The sequence below is a fragment of the Paralichthys olivaceus genome, chromosome 14, assembly GCF_024713975.1.
Source record: "Paralichthys olivaceus isolate ysfri-2021 chromosome 14, ASM2471397v2, whole genome shotgun sequence".
Lineage (NCBI taxonomy): Eukaryota > Metazoa > Chordata > Actinopteri > Pleuronectiformes > Paralichthyidae > Paralichthys > Paralichthys olivaceus.
Genome location: NC_091106.1, coordinates 5,933,153 through 5,955,956, shown reverse-complemented (window position 1 = coordinate 5,955,956; position 22,804 = coordinate 5,933,153). Strand labels below are relative to the sequence as shown.

Below are 22,804 nucleotides of genomic sequence, written 5' to 3'. Positions count from 1 at the left end.
ATCACATCTGTCTAATTTTATATATTTTTTTAAATGCTTTTAAATTTCACTCAGATGCAGATTTAAGATAAAGCCACCAGCGTCCGACTGTAGTGCTCCTGTGAAACATGAGACAAGTGAGTAACATTTAACAGACATGATGTTCAGTTGAAGAAAACCAGCCTGCTCTGCATAAATCTAAACATTCAATAATACTTAATAATACAACCCCATATCTAAGTATAGCAGTTCCCTATTGGCTGAATAGCACTACAAAAAGGAACTGTTGTTTAAAGTGATCGGTTTGACTCCCTGACCAAAGTTGGATGCCCAAACACGTGGGAGCTCTGTTTTTTAAGGTTCACATGACCATGGCGTGACAATAAAGGCATTTTTAATAGCTATAAAGAGAGTGCCTTGGAGTTTTGTGTGATTTGTTTTATCCACATGTATCCTGACCCAGAGAGCACCTCAAACTAATTCACTTTGAGTCCAGGCGGCGCTCCTTCTCTTCACTTTTTTGAATATCTACGGTTTGTTTGCTTTGCCCCGAAGCAAAGAACCAGTTAATTTAGGACGACAATGAAACCCACAGTGCATTTAAACAAAAGAGCAGAGGACCAGAAGCAGCTCCTTGACCGGACAGAGCACGTGTGAGCCGTCATCTCACCAAATATAAAGAATATAACAACACATCAGATTCAGCTCCTGCAACTTAAATCTGACCATGAAGATTTTTATACTCTGGTTTGTCCTCTGTTTATTTATTAGAGCTACAGTTTCCAAGAACGAGCACCTGCTGGATGAAAGTTGTTGGTATGTTTCCAATTAAACAATTAAAGATCTCGGATTTACAAATTGTAAATCTCTTAGAAATGCAAACAATCTAATTGCTTTGCTGTAACTGGACACACACGATCTTACAATTGAAAGATGAAAATGGCCTCAGACTCAGACACTCACACTAACCCACAAGAAACAAGAGCTGCAAACATGATGTTATTTGAAATGACAGGCAACTTGTTCATTGGACACTTTTGATCGTTACCATCCTGTGTTATCAGTGTTTCATGGATCAGTTGGAAATCAATTTCCAGGTGGCTGACAGTAAGTCGAGCAGCATTTTACTGAAGCTTTTGTGTTTACTTTGTCTGGTGGCTCTTAGGAGGCTACCAAAGGATAAAAGCAGTGTCACATTCAGCAAACCATCTAAGAGAGCAGCGAAATTCCGACACATGACAAAAGACACAACTACATCTGTGATTGGGATTTACACTATCTACACTAGAGCCTTTTGAAACCTGCCTGTTTGCAATGGACTGTTTGCTTTGCCTGTCATAAATCTGGTTTCAGCTTTTCTTTCTGAAAGTGTAAAAGTGACCTGCAGTAATTGGGGCATGGCCAGGCTGCTGGATGATATTAGAAAAACATACAATATGTGAGATCATTGTTGAATATTTCGATGATGATATGACTTGCAATAAATTGATGCTTAAGTAGACAGTGTTAAAGTCGTTCTGCTTTGGTTGCACTGCTGACATAAGACGCAGGGACCACAGACAGCTCCAGCATCAAATCCTCCACATCATTATTTAGGCGAGAGGGGGAGCAGCCGGTTGCAGCAGACAGAGACAGGAAGCGACGTATTAACTCCACTGCGGGATCACGTAATTTTGTGTACAGCAGCCGACTCCATCTCCAGCTCTATCGGCGTCTTCTACGTGTATGCCAATGCTTTTTCACCGGGAGATATTTGTTTTGTTTTTTCATTTTTGCATCTGTCACGCGTTAGAAGCATCATTCACTTGCTCACGGTGAATCCAGCGGGGGAACACCCTGCTGTGTTCTCACATCAACTTCTCCTGGATTTCTATGGACTTTATACGAGGAGATGTGGTGAAAATACGGAGGATACGAGGAGTCCAATGCATGTCTGCAAGCAGCGGGATTTGCATCAGTATTATCAGACTAAGAGTAACACATTTTCCTATAGACTGCTAGGAGATTTCAGGAAACTGAATTAAATCTACAGTGTCTATTAATACTTTCATAGGGTTGTCACATGTATGTAAAGGAAAAATAAGTGCTGTTATATCACAAAGACGTTTACAGTTAAAGCTACTGCATGGTCATTTAATTTTAACTAATTTTTAAACTTCTTTTCTCTTTCAGGAGCTCACTTTTTGATCTGTAGATAGATTTGAAAGTAAATCAATACAGTATATTCTACGACAAAACTCAGTGTGTTTGGTCTGCTTTCACCACAAATGATTCTACATCAGAGGACAACAACCAGACAAGTAGTCTGCACCAACTTTCACCTAACAGCTTCCACACCAACCTAAATGAACCAAAACCTACAGTTGATCTGAGCAGCACCACACAGATTTGCTGTGGTAACACCCTTAAGGACCCACATAGATACCCTCCAAACCTTAAATAGCACATGAGTTAATGTCGTGCACATGTACGTGTTTATGTGTCTGTGTGTATTCGCCTGTTCCACTCTCCCTGTACGAGACACACACGTCTCAATGAAAATAAGCAGCTTATATTGTTTCAGTAAATCCAAAATTATGGACACTCTGTGGGAGGACTCGTAGCCGCGATGCCAAATTTACAGCTTTGCGCGGCGCAGTAACAGATACAGTAGGGGGGTGAAACCACTATTTCCACATGAGGAATAACAATAATTAGAGAGAAATATACAGAGGGGGAGACAGAGAGTGATATCTCACCGTTGAGAGGGGAGCGCAGCGTTACTGTAATTAGAACTTGTGAAAGCCGGTGCTCTTGCAGCAGATTCCATCTGAGCAAACACTGACTGTGCAGTAAAACCCCAGTCTCATTGATCTAAGAATTCTAATTGAGGGAGCGGCAGACGCTCCACAGATGGTGCAACACGCAAACACACTGCAGAGCAATTAGAAAAAGTACTTTTTTTCGTCTGCTATTTGCGAGTATTAGACGATACTGTTTCCCCCAAAACATGCTGTGGATGGAGCTGATAAAAGAGTGGGAAGTAAAGAGGGATGGTTTTGAACCGACAGGGAAGGAAGGTGAAAAGGGACGATTTACATGAGACGTGACAGATTTTTCTCAAGGGTGTTAGTGAAGGTTTTTAGATTTTATTTGTCAAAGCGAGTGTGTGTGTTGCTGAGCATATATGTGTTTTTTTATAGTCCTCTCCATCCAAGCAGGTGCAAACTGTCTGCATACAAACACAGCAGCAGCAGCATATGTTGTCCTCAGCAAATCACACGTGTCAGGTGCAACTGCAGGTGGACCTGGTGGTCTATTCACGGCTCCACATAGTTTAGCACGCCAGCAGTTTATACACACAGAAGCCAAATTCAAACATTAAACCAAGCAACGCAGTCAAGTGCATAAAGTGACCAAAAATGTCTCCTCAGCTTTCATTTGGCCACAGGATTTACATGGGTCACATCAACAGCTGCCTGGTGTCACTGTGCAGGGAAACTGTCGTTTAACCAGAATGTCTCTGTGCACATTACGACATAAGATGTGGGAGGTTCACCAGTGTCATAGTCATCACTGGTGTGATAGTGCACCACGACATAGATTGTACAATCACCATTATAAATCAACAGCCTAATTATAAAAAATAAAGCATTTTATTTTCTTCACCTCATCCAGTATATCTTGTAGTGAAATAACAAGTAAAACAGCCTATAATACATCAGCCTATAATCGTCGCCTTAAGGTAAAGAGTGTGGTAAAAAGGGAGCAGCCCAACTCATCAATTAAGGCGTCAAAGTTATCTTCAGCTAAAATAGATGAGTGGAGCGTCAGAACCAGACGAGGACATTAAAGGTCCAGTGTGTAAGATTTAGGTGAAAGGGATCTATTGGCAGAAATCTGATATAAAATAATCATAGTGATGTTGTCACTAGTGTGTAATCCGAATTGTATGAATTGTTGTTTTCTTTAATCAAGAATGAACTCTTTATATTTAAACACCTTATATTTACATCAGAAGCATGTCTTCTCCATGGAGGCCGCCGTGTTTTTTACAGTCATCCAAACTGGACAAACTAAACACCTTTTGAGTTTTTATGACAACTGGAGGTTTCCACAGGTTCTCTGTCATGTTTGGAAGGGAAGGTGAGGTGAGGGATGTTCAGCTGCAACATGCAACTCCACCACTAAATTCTACACACAGTACCTTTAAGGTGGCCACAAACTCTTGTGATGTGTAATATTAATTTCAGGTTATATCGCCCACCTCTACGTTTGATGTCATATCAGATCATGTCGATGCAGTTGTTTGTTTATACTGGCATTTTAATGCACGCCAGTCGAACACATAGCTCCCCTTGGGCGACCTGCTCTTACAGCATCCTGAGGGTACCCCACACGGAGCGGGATGTAGAATGTGAGGACAAAAAGCAGCCTGCAACACAACCAGAGGAACACAAGGGATGGATGTCAGGAGATGGATTGCAAAAACTCCCCCCCTGCTGCTCCCTTCTTTCGGGAGGGGGCGTCCGCTGTAGGACATGAAGGAGGGCAGAGGGAGGGAAAGGAGGATAGAAGCAAAGAGTCAATTGAGCTGTGATTTGCAGACCAGAAGCAAAGGTTGAAGATAAAGCAGGACAGGCCAGATTAAGTAGCGCATGGGAGACAAACGCAGCCAGTTGGCTCAGCATTTGCTGCTTTTAGCCACATGAAGGGATCTGGGGAAGAAGGATGAGGGGAGCAGGAGGGAGAACAGAGAGGGAGTGAGAGGAATGGTTAAAGTGTGTGTTAGAAATAGGGCCATTCATGCTATTGTGATGATTGTTCTTAAAATAATGTTAAAAGCAGATGTCTAGGCAGCAGATCATTGTTTTTGTCATGTTCTAGAGGACATCTTAGGTTTAAAGAAGTCATGCTAAGCTTTTTCAGTTTCTTTACTGTAGCATCACAGGTTTATTTTTGTATGTAAAAGTTCTGCAAAGTTAAAAAGCCTGTAGTCTGTGGTAAAAGGAGCTCCTCTCTCACTGCTCCTGATGAGGCTCCAGAAAGACCTCGTCAGTAGTCCTGTCCACGACTCCAACCCATTACATGACATCATAATGCCTGACATTTACATAATGCACAGTTATCGGCTATGTTAGCACACCTCCTAACAAAGCCAGGCAAAGCGAGAACAGGTTGACCAATTACAACAGCTCGTTAGCTCTTCTTGTTGTTTAAAATCATTTTAATTTCAAAGTTTTAATGATGTATATCTGCCATTTAAAGTGTGGATTTGTATGTGCTTGGAAGATAAATGAACAGAAAAGGGTATGAAATAGTTATTTCTGTCAACATTGGATAGGGCCAGTGGTAAAGCATGTTTGAAACTGAGGCAGTGGATCCAATAGCTGCCAATGAGACGACAGGGGATGATGAATGCCCTCAGACTGCAGTGAAGGGAAAGGTCCAACTTATGACTACGAGACCATAATGACCTACTGTCATGTCAAATTGGAAGCACAGATAACTGGCTGCAGAGAGGACATGTCGGCAGCTGTCACAGAGTTGACAAAGTCACTTAAAGCATCCGGATCAGGAGATGTAAAAGTCAGACCTGCAGAATAACGTTTATCACGATTAAGTTTGCTCAGCACACACTTTTCAGCAAATTCGTGCCTCAAATGTGTAGTGACACACAAAAACAGCTGGCAGCCGCTGCGTACCACCGGCTTCCAGCGCTGGCCGGTCTTCGAATGCTGGCTGCGTTTGTTATTCAGGGAGGAAAGATGTTGCTCATTCACTTTCAGAGTTACACTGGGACATGAACCATATTGCTGCTGTTGGCTGAAAACCTGTGAATCAACACTGTCAACCTTCCAGGAAAACAAGCACGGTTTTTCTTACACCACAAACATTCAGATTTCACTCAGTTTGTGGCTGGTCAGTCACAGAGCCTTTTTTTTTTTTTCCATGACAAACAGGCACATCTTCTTCCTCGAGGGTCAGCTTCACCTCTGTTATTTGTTAGCAGTCTAGCACCACCCACCCGTGCAAACAGGTGGGTGCTAGTGGTTTCTTAGAGCCCTATGTTACTGGGGCATGGTGCATTGCTATTATGTTTTAATGTTCTGCCTTTTATTAACACTGTGCAGGAAAAAGTGAGTACAAGTGCAGGATAGATTTATTCTTTCACAGCTAATAACACCCAAAAGAAATCAGATTAGGTAAAACTCGGATCTCAGAGGCACAGATGCTGGTGCAATTAATTTCCACTCGACTGTCCAGAACTATTAGCAACCAGCCTGGTTTTATTACTTCTTTCATGTAAGTTCCACCCCTGTACATTTGTCAGTTTATCAGCATGAGTATGAAAAAATACTGAACAAAGAGTTGGATGCAGAAATCAGGGCATTTCCCCAAATTCCCAGAGAATCATGTATGGCAGGGGTGAATCCAGGGATGGGGCCAGGGGGCGCTATCCCCCAGCTGATATCTGATTGGCTCCTGAAAAAATTGTAACCATCTAACAAAAATGTTGTTTTTTGAAATTCTTCGAAATACTCAATGTGAAGTTATGTTCTCATTTCATTTGTATTTGCTGATGTTTTGTTTGCGTCTTGGTTGCAGAATGAAGAATGATACAATCACTATATATGAGAACAGATTGTGATTGAGATTTCACACACAATTTGTGATTTGTGAAGAATTTTCACAATTTCACAACTGTTCAGAAAGGAATTTCCCAAATGTTTCCAATTCACATTGAAAAGATTGCTCACTCCAGGTAACACTGGGATGAGGCAACACTCTCTTTCACATGATTGTTGAAGATACAATTTGGATGAAGATACAAGTGTACTGGTTTTCAAAGGATTATTTTTACTGCAGTGGTGGGCAGTGCCGGAGCTGTCATCCCTTCAGTAGCTGTCAGGACGCACCAGAGCAGGCTCAGAGTATGGTTCAGCTCGCCTGATAAGTGGAGTGGCACACCAGAGAGAAAATGACATCTAGGCTAAATGTTTTTTTTTTTTTTGTTTTTTTTTTAAAGGACAGTCAGAAATGAGCAAATGCCTCCATTCATCTCCTCACTGTGGCACAGAGAGGAAAAACATTGTTATGTAGCAGTGAATGACTGCATCAGACTACACAGTCAACAGAGGCAAGCACTGCACTAAACAGTAGAGCATCCTGGATGATTCAACTCAACGCTACATGGAATGAATTGGTGAATCGGAGTAAAATGGGTGGGTGCTACTGCAGGGTCAGAGATGGGGTGAATGATTCAGATGAGGACTGCTTGTCCAGCACAGAGTCTGTACAGGAAGTATAGAGAGGATCAGATCCTCCACTCGTCCACAAAGGGAAATAAATCTCTGTCTCCAGGGCCTGCTGATCTCCAGCCATTCACAGCACTTTTTTTTCCTTTCTCATTCTGCTGCTCTTAATATCACCCTCCCTTGCTAAGTCTCTCCATCTCTCTTCTCACCCTCTATTTCCCAAATATGTCCAGCTGTCCAGCTCCAGTCCCTCATTTGTCACTTTTGACTGCGTCCCATCCTTTCTTGTTCTTTTTTGTCTTTCAATTTCACTTCTCTTTTTGTCTCACACCCTTATAATCCCTCTCCTCCTCCTCCTCCTCCTCCTCCTCGCTCTGCCTTCCTCTCTTATGATGTGTTTAGCATTCAAAGCCTCTCACCGCTGCATCACAGGCCTGTTTGTTTCACCAAAGAGAGAAAGAGAGGGAAAAGAAGATGTGATTCCTTGGGGACGGAGTAAAATTTCTATATGCCTTCTCTCTGCTGAGCATAAGACGTCTGCGCAGACTCACACTTTTTTCATGCACACAAACATTCCTGAATTGATGCACAAAAAAATGCAGCAACCCAAAAGACACACTGTTTATTAGGTACACACAAAAAATAAGATATTCTTATAATAGTAGGACCATAATAATATTCTTTTTTTGTTGTTGAAACATTTTTAGAGACTTTATGTGATAATTATGGAGGCTGCAGTTTGTGGTGCTGAGTTATACAGATATTATTAGCTCACTCTAATTAATATCAGTGAGGGTACAGGCTAAATAACAAAAACACCTCTCCACCTGTTGATTTAACAGGTAACAGACAAAAAACTGAGGGATAAAAACGTCTCAGGATGAAAAACAGGACCCGTACAAGTAGAAGATACCGACAAACATGTCAACTTAGAAAGACAACAGGATCCAAGAGTTCTTGGTTCAACACTGGTGCTTTCTTCACATGTGGAAGGAAAAGTCCAGACCCTATTGTGTGGACATTTTCATGTCTAAAGCAATTTAAAACAAAACCGAACATTACAATCCTGATCCTTATCATAGGATTATATTAAGCCAGGTGTACCTAGTAACCTTGCAGCTGAGTGTATATTCACTTATAAAGACACATTAATATGCACCCATGCTTTCAGACTTATACACCTATGGCCAGCATGCACAACACAGCCACTCTTAATTAAGAAGCATGAACTAATAAAACCTTCAGACCCTCCCAGTGTTAATGCTCATTGCCATTTGACTTCTTCACTTAACTGTTGTGCAGAACCCATACAATTAACTCCTAGTCGTTTGCATGTCAAATATAGAAGGGAAGATTTTCTCAATCCGCGGCCCCTGCACACAGAGACGCAGGTCAACGAGCTAATGAAGAGTTGTTGCACCACTTATGTTGGAGTTAAGCACTTAAATCCTCCATTGCTTATTAGAGCACTGTACACAACACATCCCTAACATGTTCCAATTAGAAGCGAGTTATCAGCTCATTATGCATTCAGGTTCATAAAGCGCCATGTTTACTGAATCGGGACAAACTAGGTCATATTTGGTCGTCTTAGATGCCTGTGCTGACACAGAGAACGCATTTACTGCGCGCCAGCCGCCGGCTCTGTTCTGCTACAACCTGGAGGGCGATGAGCACAGACACATGCGCGCACATCCAACACACCCTCACACCAAAAACATATCCACATACACTTCCATTTAAAAAAAAAAAGAAAAAGAAAGAAAAAAAGACACACACCCACGCAGAGCGGTGTGGTTGTAATTAAGAAGCAGTGGCGCTCTGTGCAGCAGACTGTCGGAGGAGACGGGGAGCTGGGAATACTCTCCTCGTTCAGCCTAAAGGCTTCCACTAATTACCTGTCAATGACAAGGAAGAGGGGGATCTGAGGTAGTAAATATTGTCCCAAACTGTCATCGTCTGTGAACCACACAGTCTGCAGTTCAGTTCAAGGTGATGTCCACTGACTTGGGAAATAGTATAAGATGCCATATGGTTGTGTAATTTAGGGATAATTAGTTCTGAATCTGTTCCAAACAAAGTGACACCGTGGTATTAAACAGCGTGATACCAACCAAAGGTCAGCCGACAAACACGCATTCATCTGGCAAGATGCTGGAAACTTTTCAGTTCAGTTTTATTTTATTGAAGTAGAAAAATTCAGCTTTAAAGTCAGGTTTAAGTGTCGGCTACAGATTAATGACAGATAAGTCACTAAGCTCAAAGCTTCCCAACCTGGAGATCATTCTGTTAAACAAAAAATCAAAAGAACTGTATTTATACAACACAAATCAGCTCTAGATCTTTTTTCTGAGCTTTCTACTTTTCTTTAGTGTCCCATGTTTGGAGTGGATGCTGCAGAGACTTCACATTGGGTGGTTAACTGTGAGGTAAACTTGGAAAGTAGCCTTCTATGGCAATTGTCATTTGCCAACATTTAAAATCAAGTAACTGTGTCAGGCTATATTTTTGTAGTCCAATCATAGACTGTGTAAGCTGGAAAGATGGACGACGTGTCTCTTCTCCCTCCCATCATGCTTTGCTTCATGCCATCTGCTACCTCAGCAGCACTTGAGGGATGATAGTGAGGTCCCACTGAAAAACACTCAGTCAACCAATCATGACATTTCACCCCATTTATATAGCAGTGGTAAGAACTGAAAGATAAGACTAAATATTCAAGAACATGTTTTGGGTTATTGATATGTACTTTGATTTATAATTTCAGTCCATGTCCCATCCACTAACATGGAGGAGACAGGGTTTTTGACCATTTATAATCCAGCCACCGCTTGGCAAACAAGACACTCTGCTTCACCTTTGGGGAGCAGTCATGTTGTCGATCTTTGCATCCATCAAGTCTTTGAAATGGTACCGTAATCACCCTGTGAAAACTGCCAGCCTCTATACACAACCTAGTGTTTCACCTCACACAACCTTTTTCAGCTCAAGCAGAGAAGAAAGCTTCAAGATTGAGGCAATTTCTATCTAATTCAACATCTACAAGAATTTGTTCAGAAATTTTTGCAGCAGGTTTGTCAAAGCCACCTTTCTGCAGTCTGTGGAGATGAAGGGTGGAAGACAGAAGGAGTGTTTGCTTTTTGAAGATGGCTTTTTTTTGGAGCACTCACTATTTCAGCTTTATCCCAAACAATTAGGTTTTAAGCAGACATTTGAAACAGTATGAGAGTCAGCAACTGTAGAAAAATGCATGGGGGTGTTCATTTTCATATGATATATCTGGATAATGATGTAACGTTGATATGTGGGTGAGATTCACACAGAGATGTGAAAATGAAAAAGAAATGAGAGGGAAAAAATTATGCTTCTCACATTGGTTTTGCTTTATCTGTCTTCTTATACAGATACAATAGGAACATCTACAAGGTCAATAGACATATCAGCCTTTTTAATAACATGACTCTATGGATGAGGAACAAAAGAAGAGGTCTGCACACTGTGGGACCTTTCAATGCAGTTTTAATGAGACATCCACCAAGGTTCCTTTACTTCATCTTTTCTGGTTCAGCAGCTATTTCTGGTTCATGGGATATGCACATCTACTACACTATGGGATGACTTTATGGATGGCAATGTGGGATGGTCAGTTGGTCAGTCCACCACATTGGAACAACTTCCCAAAAAATGTAGAATTGATAGGTGTTAGCAGGCGGTGGAAGTATAACACATAATTGCTGTTTATCAAGTGTTTGTCTCTGCTCATACAGAGTTTATAACCTTTCACTCAGGAGCAAAAATCGGTCTTATAACTTAAATTAAATAATAACCTGACATTTATAATGATAATTATCGATATAGAAAATTACAAAATGTAATTTATCTTGATATAATTTTTGGTCATATCTCTGCCATAGCTTGAAGATTTCTCCTTTTTTATACAAATCCATATTTATCAGGAACACTATTATGTGTTACTTAATTATAATGTTTAGCTTTTTCCTTTTTTTCTTCTGGTCTTCTTTTATATACTCTAAGCATTTGCTAAAATGTATGTGCATAAATACAGAAAATCAATCAGGAGGCACAAACTTTTGCACCAGAGCGCATTATGCAACACGACGATGTTGTAAAGCTGTGTTTTATTACGCCACTTTTTGGCAAGGTGTCGGCGCAGCGGGGCCGTATGCTGTGTGTCTTCGTCCAGTTGGACCCAAAATGGCTCTAAACGGTGCAGAGCTGCTGCCAGAGTGAGACAGAGAGCAGATCACTCAGCCACTTACACAAGGACGGAGGGAAACAGCCTGGAGGAGGAGTTTATGGGGACGTTTTTTAGGATATATCCCATTAATCACATATAAAACCACCTTTCCATCGTTAATAATAAACTGGCGGCAGGCTGCTGTAGAAAGCTTTTGCAGTTTAAAAGTTTAAAGCCATGAATGCCTATGTCACTTACATACAGACTCCTCACTATGCTACAGATGCAAAGAAAAAGACAATCAATATAAAACTATTCAAAAACATTCACAACGCTTCCAAAACGAAAAAACACAAAGGAGATGAAACTACTGGCCAAATGTGAAGCAGCTTGGTTTGGAATAGGATCACTGATGACGTGTGTGATGACGTGTGTCCATCCAAAGAGGAATATTTTTCCAGCTTCTTCACTGCCCGTTTGTGTCTTTGCTGTAACTCCTTTGCTCTATAACAAGCTTTGGTGCTGTGTGTCTATTGCCGTCTTCACAGTGTGCTGTTAAACTGAGCAGTGTTAGACAAGCTGACTGATGAGTCATAGGGGAGTGAGCGTGCGTGTGCGTGCGTGCGTGCGTGTGTGTGTTATGTGGTCCTGTTATACCAAATGTATTTATCTTGCATGGTTCACACTCCTGGTGGGAAAAAGATGGATACTTTCACACAACAGACCTTCAGTCTCAAGTCAGAATTGCTGCACATACTATTTTGTTTCTTTATATATTTATATTTGCTATACTATGACTGTTTTCATCATCATTTACACTCGTCGGTGTTATTTTCATGCCTCACTCTCCTGCATAACGCTGACTTGGGCAACCTGCTGCTGCGAGACCCAGAATCATGAGATTTGTCTCAGCTGAATGATCTCCGCCATTGTCATGGCAACACTTGCACTCAATTCTTCCAGCATTCAAATATAAGATTATATCAGGCTGCACTATTTAGAATCCAACTTGAAATCACATCGAAGGTGTTACTCATTTATAAACATGCACAAAGATCGTTGCAACTTATAGTTAAGGGAGGATATATATGAGTAAACTAGACAACGCACTGAGCGAGTTCAGCGAGGATTGCAGTCTTGTAGCAAAACAACCATGGATAGTAACCAACAGCAACCTACTGCCCGCGACTGGAACAGACCACCAGGATGGAGTCTAATCACCAAAGACTCCTCGTGTTCCTTTAATTTTTGCCTTTGTACGCAATTCGTCAAATACATTGATACATATATGACATAAAGTTCTTTAAACCTTCTTTCCATTTGTCTTTCTCATTGTAATAGTGTCACTATTCAGGACCTCCATGTTCTGTTCTGTTTTCCAGAAAAAACAAAAAACAAAACAACAATTACCGCACTGTGGTTGTATGTTTTTAAGTAACATGTACATTATTAAGATAATAACGATACACTGGCGACCTGTCCAGGGTGTACCCCACCTCTCACCCAATGTTAACTGGGATTAGCTCCAGTTCCCCCCACAACCCTTTAAAAGAAAGATTTACAACTACAAGCATATAACAAACAAAGTATAAATTGTATAAATTCCAAAAGATAACTGCTTCAAACATGCCAATTGTACTTGTCAAAGAAAATATTAAAAATTAAAAAAAAAAACGAAACAGAAGACACTTTTTTCATAATTTATCAGATTTTATAAATTGTTTTTATAAATTAAGCAAAACTAAATTAACCGGATGTGAATTCTTAAGATTGTGTGTGTCTCGTTGTGTGTGCATGTGAGAGAGAGGTTACCGGAGCACATGCCCTATGAGACATCCCCAGATAATCAGTAATTGGCGAAGTCTTGCCCACATGCCCTGCGAAAGGCAGCAAGAGAGTTGGGGGAGAAACATTTCAGGATATTGTTGCACGGTGGTGATGGCTTGAATAGATTAGCGCCGTTTTATAGGCTACTGAAGTAGCACTGGCCTCCCTCAACAATTACCATTAAAGTGCTCTTGAGCAGGGCGCCGCTCCCCTTGCCACCACCGCTCCAGAGGAGCAGGGGCTGCGGAAGCTCGGCAGCTCATAGGTGAGAGAGCGGGAATCGCCCAGGGAGGACAAACTGTGTTCAATCCACACGCTAAATGAGGTGGAAATAGTATTACACTTCTTCATCTCACAATTCCCTGAACTGACTGATTTTTTTCGTCCCTAAAAAAATTTGCCAAATATCTCAAGTCTGTGAGAGTCTGCCACAGAAGAAAACTGGCTGAATAAAATGCAGAATAATAGCAGCACATTTGCCAAAATTGAAGCACAGACAATGCGTGTGAAATTTCATGGACTGTTGTGCACACAAATCTTGAATTATTATCTCTTTAAAATATCATCTACATTTAACATATTTATACAATATAGTTTCTTAAGCATGGTGATGTTCAAGTACATATTGATTGAAACTGAGTGTGTGGAACCGTCCCTCCACCCACAAGTGCTTCCCAAGACGGTCGCTTTAAATTGGCCTCTTCATTTATGTGATGATCTTAGTCAACGTGCCTTGTTAAATCAAGATTAACTTAATGGTGATACAGGGCTACAGCGTCTTAATGTGCTGCTCTCCAGTTATTATTATGAATTCTTCACGCCAACTAGCCACAGGTAAGGCAATAACCCCCATCACCGTCTTAAGCCACTCATGTATACATAATTGCACTGCTTTATCCTGGTGATACAGGTGATACAGTCAGGAAAAAAGTAACTACAGAGGTGAACACGAACACACTGGTGCTACAGAGGTATTAAACATCTAGGTAATCACAGGTATAGTGCATTTAAACAGGTATTTGACATTTGAATTCAATGCACATGAATACCAAACCTTAACAAGTAATGTTGTTAGATAAACATTGTGTGTGTGTCTCAGAGGGGAACAAGTTTGTTTGTTGGGAGGGTTGATTTACGACATAAAAACACTGCTTCATTTTCTTTTATCAAAGTTAATTTACCAAGTTGTGATGTGTAACTAGCTCTGCCTGCAGAGAAAACCTGAATTGTGCAGTAGGAATAGTTTGATTTGGTGTTTGCTGTGTGAACTCTACGCAGACAGGGTTTTTACTCACACGACAAGTAGAACAGCAATGCGTCATCAATTCACCTCACACACAAGCAAGAACACAATGCCTCATATGCAGTCCACACACAAAGTGGCTTTGTTTCAAACACACACACATACTCACACAAAAAAATGTATCTCAAAGGTGCTAAAGTGTTTCAATTGTTCATTGCACAGTTTTGTTTTCTCATCTTGTGTGACATTTCTGTATGTGGATTATCTGGAGATTATGCAGCACATGTTTTGTTTTTTTTCTGTATGAACCAGGATCTTTTTTTTTTTACTTGGGTGAAATGAATTTGCAGGCATCATCATTGCATGAAAAAAAGGAAAATTCCATTGCTGAAACCTGCTGTGATTATCCCCCTGTGCAGGATTGAGGTTAAATATCAAATCTGAATCCTTCTTCAAGTCTGAATACGTTTTCCTGTTGCTGTGAGGAACTGCTGACAGCTGCATGACAGTGTTAGATCGTCTCTATCATTTACCAACGTTAACTCAATACAGTGCATCGCTTGTCTATCATTGTAGCACTATGGGGCATATGAAGAAGAACAGGTTAAACTGACAGTGGTAAAATTAAACTGAGGCATTAACCCTAATTCATGTAAAATGACACTGATGCATTGCAGATAAGTGTTCATGCAAGTGGCTTCTAGTTGTTTCTGTGTTCTTTTTTTAACCTTTTAATTAGATAATTTATATTCAACCAGGTTGATTTGATAATTGCTGCTGATAGAAACAACAGAGAAAGAACATTTTGTAGACTATTACTTGACAAGGGGCGATGATGGGAAGCTTAGGAGTGCACCGCACGTCAACAAATCCTCTCATATCCTCAGTTTGTGAAGAGCCAAATCCACCGTACTGGGGGTTTCATGCTCAAATATGCTACTCAAAGACACAGAGTGCCAAGACTTGCGAAGCCTTGGGGTTGAGCCCAACAATCCAGCTTCAGCACAGAGAAATCAACAAAATGTTTTTATTTTTTTTCTAGACCTGACTTGAGAATGTAATGAATCCTGTCGAAACTAAAAATACAAGGCTCAGAGATGTTCATAGTGTTAACCAAAATACATGTTATGCCTAATTTGACCATGTTGTACTGGTAAAAATGACTTCTCTCATTTTCCTGAAATACATACAGTACATCATTTACATACATGCATGCTACTCAAAGCCTGCAGCTAGTACTTGGTGCTCTAATTGCAAAGCCTTGACACTGTCACAGCAGAGAAGACGAGAGATATGAAATAAGCGTGCAACCTGAAATATACACCCACACCCACTCACACTTCAGAGTGAGGTGAGCCGAGTGTTTCGCCTGCAGAGTTTCGCCTCCACCCCGTTGTCGTGGTATTTGTCATGTGTGATAGCGACAACTGGAGCCGCGGTGGGGCCGCAGCTGATTTAAAGTGATGGGTATGCAAGGCCATGTAATCCATCACAGGGGAGTGGTCCGCATTCTCCCGTATTACCACCCTATTTACAGGCCTTAGCCCTATTACAACCCCACCTATCACCAGCTGATCTATGGCGTGCCAACAAACCCAAACAAGGTGTCATCTTGCCGGGACAAATAGGCAACAAGCAACTTAAGGGCAGGTGGTAATCCCTCTCACATGCTTCTACTGTGTGCTGTTGGAAAATTAATTGTATTGTGCCCACGAGCTACTGTACAAGCTGTTCTCCCAAACTCATAGTTTATTTCTTTTCAAATGTATTATTTCTCCTCTGTTAGAACATCATATGTCCTCCTCCTCTCAACCCTCCTTTTACAGAGTGTCACAAAATACAAAGTGTCTGGCTTTTCAAAAAAATAAAACAAAAACAGACTGAGGTTGGAGAAAGAGAAATAACATTTCTTGACCCCAGGCTGGATCTGATTTTAGCCAAGGAAAAACAGAATAACATATTTTTTTGTTTCACATCATCATGTTAACATGCGCCTTACCTTGCTGATCTGACTGGCCGGCGAGCCGCTGCTGTTGACGGTGTGGCATTTGAAGTTGAGCATCGATTCCACCACGGTGTCCCGCTCTCTGCCCGCGCCTTTGTCATCGTGGGAGTGGCTGTCGGGGGGGGGGGGAGGGGGCGAACGCTGGGGGCCGTTGGAGGGCCGTGCAGGACAGGCCGAGGAAGTTGGACGGCCGGATCAGAAAGGCCTCCAGAGCGATGTTAGCAGACACCTTAGCAGTGGGTGGTGGCAGAGAAAGAAGGGATGGCAGAGATTTTGATATTGGTCATTTAGCAGATGCTTTTAAAAATGGAAGAGAACAAAGAAACAAAGCCATTTATCTCTCTCTTGCCTTATTGCTGATATCTGTACGAGCCAAATTCACTTCTCATTATTCTAAGTCTCAGTAATAAAGGTAAAGCTAAAGGACGTTTAGTCGGCCAATCGACCTCTGCCCTGACTGGCTGTGGCCGTGAGTTAATGTTCTGGTCATACCTTAGAAATGACCTGATTGTCTCCGGTCAGTGCCAGGTCGGCGATGCGCTCCACACATTGCACGATGCGTGTGCACGCCCGCGCCTCGTTCTGGGCCATCCACAGGATATGCTCCTCCACAAGCATCATGTTACTGGCTATGTCTGAGATGTAGTCCCCCAGCTGCAGAAGCACAGGCATATATATGCAAATGAATGATCACAGTTACACAAACTGTACCTACAATACCCACACACTCTCTCTCTCTCTCTCTCTCTCTCATAGACACACACACACAGAGAAAGAGGCAGACTCATCATGCACATCAATCACATCCGCAACAACAGGCACATTTATAATCTCCAGTCAGAATTGTGAGGGAGGCAATGGTGGCTTCATTCATTAAAGGGAGATTTAATTTAGATTAGCAGCTCCAATGGGGCATAATTGCTTCCTTGAGATGGCAGTTCGCTATTTACTTACTGTACTTTTCATTGTTGCTTCATTTGACTGTGCTTTTCGGGTGAATGAGGGTGGTCTCCCCAGCATTGTCGTACAAATGATAAAACTCAAAGCATGTCCTGGTAATATCTCCTCCTGAGTGACCCAGGATGAGTAATTGGACAAGTAAGAGCGAATATTGATTCTTTTCACTGACTTGCTCAACACCCTCCCCTGACCTTCATGTTACATATATCCATCCAGGTGCCTCTGGCCAATGAGAGGGGAGAAGTTCACTTAAGGTAAAAACACAACCCAAAAAAGAGATACATCTCCATAACCACATTGTCATTTGGATCCCACATCGCCACCCAGCGCAACAGGGAAAGCCCATGAGGTGAAATGTTAAGCTGTCTGGAATCGATTGAAGGATTGAAGCCAGAATGGCAGCGTGTTGCAGTGTCTTGTTTTGGTCCTTTTTGTCTCTCAATGATCAAACACATTGTCAGCTTGGGGGACAACATGCCTGCAGTAGAGAGCCTTTTGTGTGAACATGCACAGTGAAAGTGGCATTTAGCTTGTTTCTGCCTGCCCAAGACAGTAAAATCTTTATGGAGGGCCATCAACCCCCGACGTGGGTAGGATCCCTCCAGGTGCTGCTGATAGTGACTCTGACTTTGACAAATACACAGTTTGTTTGTATGGGACAGAGATGGAGATTTTTTAAATTTGCCATTCAAGTTTAATAAATAACCTGTGTATCCTGGGTTTTCTTTTACTGTAGGATATCAGGATGGGAGGGTGGCAGGGTGGGGGATGGCAGAATTGGCAGGTTATCAGGGGGATGGTTTATTTGGTCATTTTGGTTTAAGGGTACAACATGCTCCTACAACTCATACACTGACTTCAAGAAAACAATCTCACACGGTACATTGTAAACTGGCTGCTGTGCATCCCTGTGAATTAATTCTTACGTCTCTGCGTTTCTCCACCAGCCTCGTCAGTCTCTCCACCAGGTGTGTGACAAAGATGACGTCCATGACGTCAGTGAAGTGTGCCGCCCGGCTGGTGAAAGCCACTAACTGCCGGCCTAATGGCTGAGCATTGGTGGTATTAATGGTTATCTGGAATTAAAAAAAAGGAAAGTATACAACATTAGTCAAAGAGGATGATCACACAGGGAATCATCACAATTCAATAGAGACATAACCGCTTTGATGAAATGATGAATGGTAAGTCAGTGCAATGCAATTTCAGGTCACGCATGTTGTTTTGTGAACTTGACTGCTTTAATGTGAATCTCATGAGTAATGTAGAATGAGTTCAGCTTGTTGTCAGTCACTTTGAATTATGTGTATAGAGGCATACATGTACAAATATAAAATGCAGGCCACAGAAAAATCTATGGAGATGTTAGCCTCTGTGAGTTTTCACATTTAAGGTAATATCAAAGTAAACTTTCCAAATTAGAAGTGTTCAGATGAAATAACCCTGTGGTAGAAAATCTGTAAATGAATTCATCTCAGCAGCTCTCCTCATACCTGGGTGAGTTCATGCAGCACGCGGGTTAGCTCGCTGGCATATGGGCACTGGTTATAATCCTCTTCAGCCCACCGCCCAGCCCGGTCGCAGCGCCGCCACGCCTTCTTCTCTCTCTGGCTGGAGGGGCTGGGGGCGCCGCCGGAGGGGTGCGGGGCCGAGCCGAAGGTAGCGGGAGCACAGGGCAGGAAGACCAGGATCCCGGCTAGAGTCTTTGGCCACCTGCACAAGACATCTCCAAATGATGAGAAATGAAGCGAGGAATCTGCACTCACTGCACCAGATGGCAATTTCAGACTCCCTATACTTAGGAAATTATTAATTTGCATATTTGATTTACAGCTAGCTCTAATTCTTTTTGCAGAAGACTGCCAGAACCTGATACTTGATGGTGAAACAATGTGTTGTGTGAGTGATGACTTCTGGCTTAATTAGCTTATTTACTAACTTTATGAATTCATTTTGTTGTCTTTCCACTTTGTGCACATTGAAACTAAACAATATTTTGGTTTGAAGACAGAGTGCACTTTGAGGGGCACCCCACCAATTTTACACTAAGATGAGTATTTCCATTACCTGTGGTTCCGCTCAGCCTGTGAGTACAGTGTGATGTAGAATGTGGCTGAGGAGGAGCAAGAACTAACTAACTCATCAAGGTTATTTTGGATGATAACTGAAAGGCATCATGGGTGAAGCTTGACCGACACCAAAGGATACCTGAACATCTGGTGTTTTGATGTCGCCTTATTTGTTTAATCCGACTCTGGCAAGTCCCACAGCCTCATGAAAGTGCAGCACTATGTCAAATGTGTGTTCTTAATATTGTGCACCACAAATGGAAGTTGAAAAGAAAGTGTTATACCCTTTTTACACCAAAATTAGTGGGTATATGCTTTTTTTTTTTTAATTTGCTACCAACATGTAGTTGACTCCTTGCCAGAAGAGGTGTAATGGTAGTTTGTATTTATAATGTGCTTTTCTAGTCTTGATGACCATTCAAAACACAGTACAGTTTGCCATTCACCCATTCACACACATTGCGACACTTCGGCATTCAGATGAGGAAGACTGGGATCGAACTGCTGACCTTCTGGTTAGAGGCGACCGCTCTACCCCTCAGCCATAGTCGAAAGGTGTATGCCTTCCTGTGTATTTTCCCTGGTGCGTAATGTTCAATGTCACAAACTAAGGCATTCTCTCCCCGCGCTGTCTTAACAAAGGTGTCACGTCTTCATCACTGCCGAGGCTGATAAAAAAAAAAAACGTGTCTACTGCAGATTCATTTGAGGCAGCAGCGACTGCAGATTGAATCCACTCCCATTGCAGATAAAAGCCTAATATTAGCCGATCTTAGTGTGTTTTTTGACCAGTGGAAAAGGGGCTTTAGAGAGTTATACGTATTTGAAGCGGAAACCTGTTCCACCTAAATGGAAAATACAAATTACAAGTCATATGGCCATGCAAAGTTCAGTGAAGTCTCCTCTGAAGCAAGAAATGAGACATTCTCAATAATGTCATCAAGACGCAAGTCCTGGGGCTGCACTACTGACCAACCTGTGACAGCGGCCAGGGTGATTTTAAAATATTCCATTTATGGGTGATGCCTGTTGGTGTTTCAGTGAAATAAAGCTCATTTGAGTGTATAGAGTCAGCCAAACATTCACAGTCCACTACATTAGCATCCACTTCCCTGGTAATAAAAAAGACTCCGCTTTAATAGATTAAAGGTCTTTTTTTCTGTTGCCTTAGGAAACAGTTGTCAATTTGTCCACAATCAGGGGAGAAACATACGTCTTATTTGTTGTGGTGTTCTCCTCAAAGCAGCATCGAAATCCTTCAGCAGAAAGTTAGCTCGAGATATACTTAATGTGGCAGCACTTCTCACTTCATCTAAATGAAAATAAAGGAGCACGGCACTCAGGAGGCCGGTAGTCTGCTCTGTCTGTAGAGACCTGCCATCCGACTGCTCCTCAGCCCGCTCCTCTTTTTATTCTCTCCCTCTGTCTCTCCATCCACATTGTTGCAGCAGCAGCAGCAGCTACTTAGTAATAAATGGCATTAATTTTGCCCCTGACAAAAAAGTTGGCTAATTTTCCAGCCCATTACCCCAGTGCTCCGGCAGACACAAAAGCCTCTGTGCTCGCTGCACTGGAGGAAGGCTGTAAAGTACAGCAGCAAGAAAGGAGTGTGCACAGCAACAGCGCACCCACAGGGGAGGAGGATGTGACTGTGTGTGCATGCGTGTGCTTGTGTGTGTGCGCACGCAACTACAAGGTCTCGAGGTGGTCACAAGGAGGGATGACAGGTAAAAAGAGGAATGTTGGAGGAGGTCTGTGGTCTCTATTCTTCCTTTTATATGAGACCTTCGTCAAATATGTGCTCTCATTTTTTCTTGTCTCGCTTTAAAGCTTGCCTACATGGAGCTGTAATAATCATGAGAGTTTTAATATCACATATCCAATTATTATGAAACTAAATTAACTGTCCCTGCTGTATGTACTCAGTTCTCGTCTTGGATGGTTAATGAGTCTGGTTTCAAGGCAGACCAGGTGTGGGGGATTTTTGTCAGGTGGAACAAAAAAGCAGCAGGACGTTGTGGAGTGCATGGGGAGATAATAGCAGAGCCCTCACGCTCTGATTACAGCACTAGTTTCATACAGACATTAAAATTGCTAATATTTTTGGTTAATTAAATTATAGTGAGGTGAAGCTGGTATTTTTCCTGGAGACTTCTTGGCATCAGCATTGAAAACCAATGATTACTGTCCATCATCACTCATTAGACTACACTGAAAAACGTAACGTTGATTTCCATATTTACCTGAATAAAAATCAACCACCAGGCAGCACTCAGCTTAGCACAGAATGATTTTGTGCACATAAACTGTGAGAAACCCAGTTTAGGTTTTCTGTATAAAAACTAATATATTGATCATATTATGAATTGGTGAGGATCATTTTTTTACCTGTTTCCATATGTTTGGTTTCCTATCTTTATTCAAGAATGCTGCTTCTGTGCACACGTGAAACGTCTGCGCGCCAATTTCTCCTCTGCTCTCTGATTTTTTTGTGCAACTGGTCTGTCAATACTCCACAATCAATAGATAGAAAGGATAGGAAAAAATTCCAGACTTAGTGCTTAGCTAAACTGAGGTTATCTTAAAATCCAGGCTACAAACATAAAGACAATTTATGTCATTTAATCCTTTCAGATTCTTTTTTTTCAAGGATACTTACATGACAGAACTGAGTGTGGTGAGGCAATTTGAACACACATGTTTGAACATGGGTGCTGTGAGGTGACTCACCTGAAGTCCCCCTTGTTGTTGGTGACTCTGTCAGTGGGGCAGTACGGTGCCGACGTCTCCAGAACAACTATCTCCATTTGCTGAGAGGTGTTGCCACGGGAACTGGTCACCATGCACTCCCAGATGCCAGCGATGCCTACGTCAATGTTGGAGAGGACGACCTCGCTGGAGGAGAAGGAGAGAATGTGAAATAGTGAGCGTGCAGCTGTGTGCATGTGTGTTGAACTTTTTCCCATGAGCATCAAATGTCGTTAAAAGGTTTGTACAAGGTGCTGGATTAGAATTTGACCTCAGGTTTAGTGCTGAATGTAGTTTAAGGATTAGTTTTGTGTCGGGCCTTAAATTTTAGATGGTTTGGATTAATTTGGGATTTGGCTAGGGATTTAAATTAGTCATACAGCAAAAAGGTGCAGGTTAGAGCAACATCTTAAGGATTCTGTAGTCAGCAGAGGCTGCTCATCAGGGCAGAAGTGTGTGCACATGTGTGCTTCACACAATCTAATTTGTTCAAGTGCACATATGAGTGTGCAGCGGCTTAAAATGTTGGCTGTGACT

General features: G+C 41.9%; 1 protein-coding gene across 1 annotated transcript in view; it reads right to left on the bottom strand.

Annotated features, from left to right (window-relative positions):
* Nucleotides 1–22,804, bottom strand: part of LOC109629638 (adhesion G protein-coupled receptor A3) — a 172,984-nt gene that overhangs the window by 93,228 nt on the left and 56,952 nt on the right. Inside the window, 6 exon segments of the mRNA XM_020087410.2 lie at nt 16,485–16,628; nt 16,630–16,719; nt 16,983–17,144; nt 18,377–18,526; nt 18,944–19,163; nt 22,250–22,414. Coding sequence (XP_019942969.2) covers nt 16,485–16,628; nt 16,630–16,719; nt 16,983–17,144; nt 18,377–18,526; nt 18,944–19,163; nt 22,250–22,414 — 931 coding nt within the window.